Source organism: Sinocyclocheilus rhinocerous, unplaced genomic scaffold (assembly GCF_001515625.1).
Source record: "Sinocyclocheilus rhinocerous isolate Xijiao unplaced genomic scaffold, SAMN03320098_v1.1 scaffold1129, whole genome shotgun sequence".
NCBI classification, from domain to species: Eukaryota; Metazoa; Chordata; class Actinopteri; order Cypriniformes; family Cyprinidae; genus Sinocyclocheilus; species Sinocyclocheilus rhinocerous.
Genome location: NW_015634513.1, coordinates 1,220,596 through 1,223,078, shown reverse-complemented (window position 1 = coordinate 1,223,078; position 2,483 = coordinate 1,220,596). Strand labels below are relative to the sequence as shown.

The following is a 2,483-nucleotide window of genomic DNA, read 5'->3' as shown; positions in this document are numbered from 1 at the left end:
TTAATCTTCAAAGAATCATAAATCTAAAAAAAAAAAAAAAAAAAATGCTTAAACCAGCCTAGGCTGGTTTACTGGTCTAAGCCAGTTTAGGATTATCCTGGCCAAGATGGTGTTTAGCTGGTTTATCTTGTTGATTGAAAGGTGCACCTCAAAAACCAGCCAACAGACCAGGTTGGTTAATGTTCTTAAGAAAACCTAGAAAAGTATAGAACCCCATTGAGTGAAAATGATGAAGAGGTGAGGAACATTTACTTTTTAAGAGTATAGAGAAAGCAAAAGTTATTCATAAATTTGGTCTACCTTGAATTCAGGCAGTTGTTTATATCCATTGTCCTCAACCTTCAATTGTATTTCCACACTAGCTTTAAAGATCAAAGTCAAGGAGATCTCCTACATGAATGGCGACACCAAAATCATTCCAGAAACCAAGAGCAAGACTATCTACAAGCTGAATGGTGGTGTTACTGATCGTGACTTCAGGAAGATGGTGCTTTGGCTGAAAGATGGTCTTCAGTGTGTGTGTGATGAAATGAATGACATCAATGCCGCTTATCTGGTGATGGGCCAGAAGATGGATGGAAATTTGGTCATCACGTCATTGAAGCGCTGGCAGAAGGGTCAGCGGGAATTTAAGAGAATTTCTCGTAGTATTCGCAAGCTTCAGTGCTAGGATTGTCCACTGCTCAGAGCACTCAAATGGTCTTGAAAATGAAGACCTGTAACAGTCACACCATATGTAAATGCAAAGGTTCATTTAAAACCCAAATGTCTGCTTTTCCTGGCCAGTCAGAGCTCAGGATTGGTGGAGCTGTCACTTGTAACTGCCAAAAAGTACCTAACCTAGATTCATTTTCCCTCATAAGTTTTGTCAGTTAACAGCACCTGTCATTTTTACTATTCACAAAACTCATTCCTCTCTTCTAACATTTTTGACTATAGAGCCTCAAAACTGCCACAGAACAATTTTCTGACAGATGTTTTAGCATAAAATCTTCTAGCATAAAATGTATGTATGTGGACACCCCTTCTAGTCCCTTAACGAGTTCTGCCATTATTTCCAGTGAAAACAAGTTTAAAAAGGATCTCACCCAAAAAGGAGAATTATATTGTCATTTACTCACCCTTGTGTCATTCCAAACGCACAAAACGTCTTTCAAACACAAATGAAGACATTTTTATGAAACATGAGAGATTTCTGTTCCTCTATTGAAAGTCCACGCCACCAAAACTTTGATGCTTAAAAAAGTTCATAAAGACATTGTAAAAGTAATTCATATGAATTGAACAGTTTAATCCAAGGCTTCTAAGAGACCCAGTCACTTTAGATGATGAACAGATTTAATTTAGGCATTTATTCATATAAACATTCATCAATCCATATGCATAGAGCACATAAAATATGGTAAATGAAAGCTTAAATAGTCCTGCTTGATTCACAGCAACCAACGTTTGTTTTTGTGTGTCATGTTTGAGCTTCTGCAAAAACCAATGAGATTTGTTTTTGTACGTCAAGCAAGTAGTTGAGCAAGTAGTTGACTTTAAAAGGAACAGATCACTCAGGTTTCATTAAACATGTCTTCATTTGTGTTTCAAAGGTGAAGAAAAGTCAGATTTGGAATGACATTAATTTTAAATTTTGGGTGAACCATCCCAATGTCATTGTAGAGAATTCTGTGCTTTGTTTCAGGAGTTTGGGAAGGGTCCTTTTCTGTTTCTGAATGACAATACCCCTGTACACAAAACAACGTTCAAGTATAATTGATTTACTGAGTCTGATGTGGAAGAATTTGACCGGCCTGCCCAAAACCCAGAAACAAACCCTATTGAATATCTTTATGATTACCTCTGTTGCAACAAACAAGTTAAAATCACACAATTTTCTAGAATGCCATTGTATGCCAGTACATTAATTGTCCTCACATAAATTACTGGAATAATCAGACCCATTAATAAGAAAGGGGGTCACATATTTAGGAAATATTTGCATGTGAGAAGTTGAAATGGTAGGTATGAAAATTTCAAGGAAGTAAGATGAAATGCATGCCATTCCTCTATCAAATGTGGTTAGGAAACATGTTTTCTAGCAATGCATGGTCTATGTGGATTTGAATCTGCCACAGTAAATAAGTGAGAGGGCTTGTGTGAGTAGTTTTGCTTTAAATACTTTTATCAGCACAATGAGATAGCTGGCTCTATTCTCAATGTTTAAAAATATCCCATGTGACACTAGCGTCTGAAGTATGATCATGTATGTTTATGTGAATATTTTAATTTCTCCACAGACAATGATGAGTAGGCCAACAAATGTATGGTTTCTTTAGCCCAGGGTTTTTGTCTTCTTTCTACTTGAGCCTAAATACTGCACTGTTCCTGTATTATGTTCTTTAAATTACAATCAGCAGTTTTATATAGTATTGGTTTATTTTCTTTCTGTGTCAGTTATATTAATAATGTTGTACTGTATGGGTCTGTGTTTTGTTTTG

General features: G+C 36.1%; 1 protein-coding gene across 1 annotated transcript in view; it reads left to right on the top strand.

Annotated features, from left to right (window-relative positions):
- The window catches only part of LOC107745867 (secreted frizzled-related protein 2-like), a 4,145-nt gene extending 1,662 nt beyond the window's left edge, over nucleotides 1-2,483 (top strand). Inside the window, exon 3 of the mRNA XM_016559892.1 lies at nucleotides 363-2,483. Within this exon, the coding sequence (XP_016415378.1) occupies nucleotides 363-670 (308 nt within the window). The 3' untranslated portion in view covers nucleotides 671-2,483. The remainder of the gene's footprint in view (nucleotides 1-362) is intronic.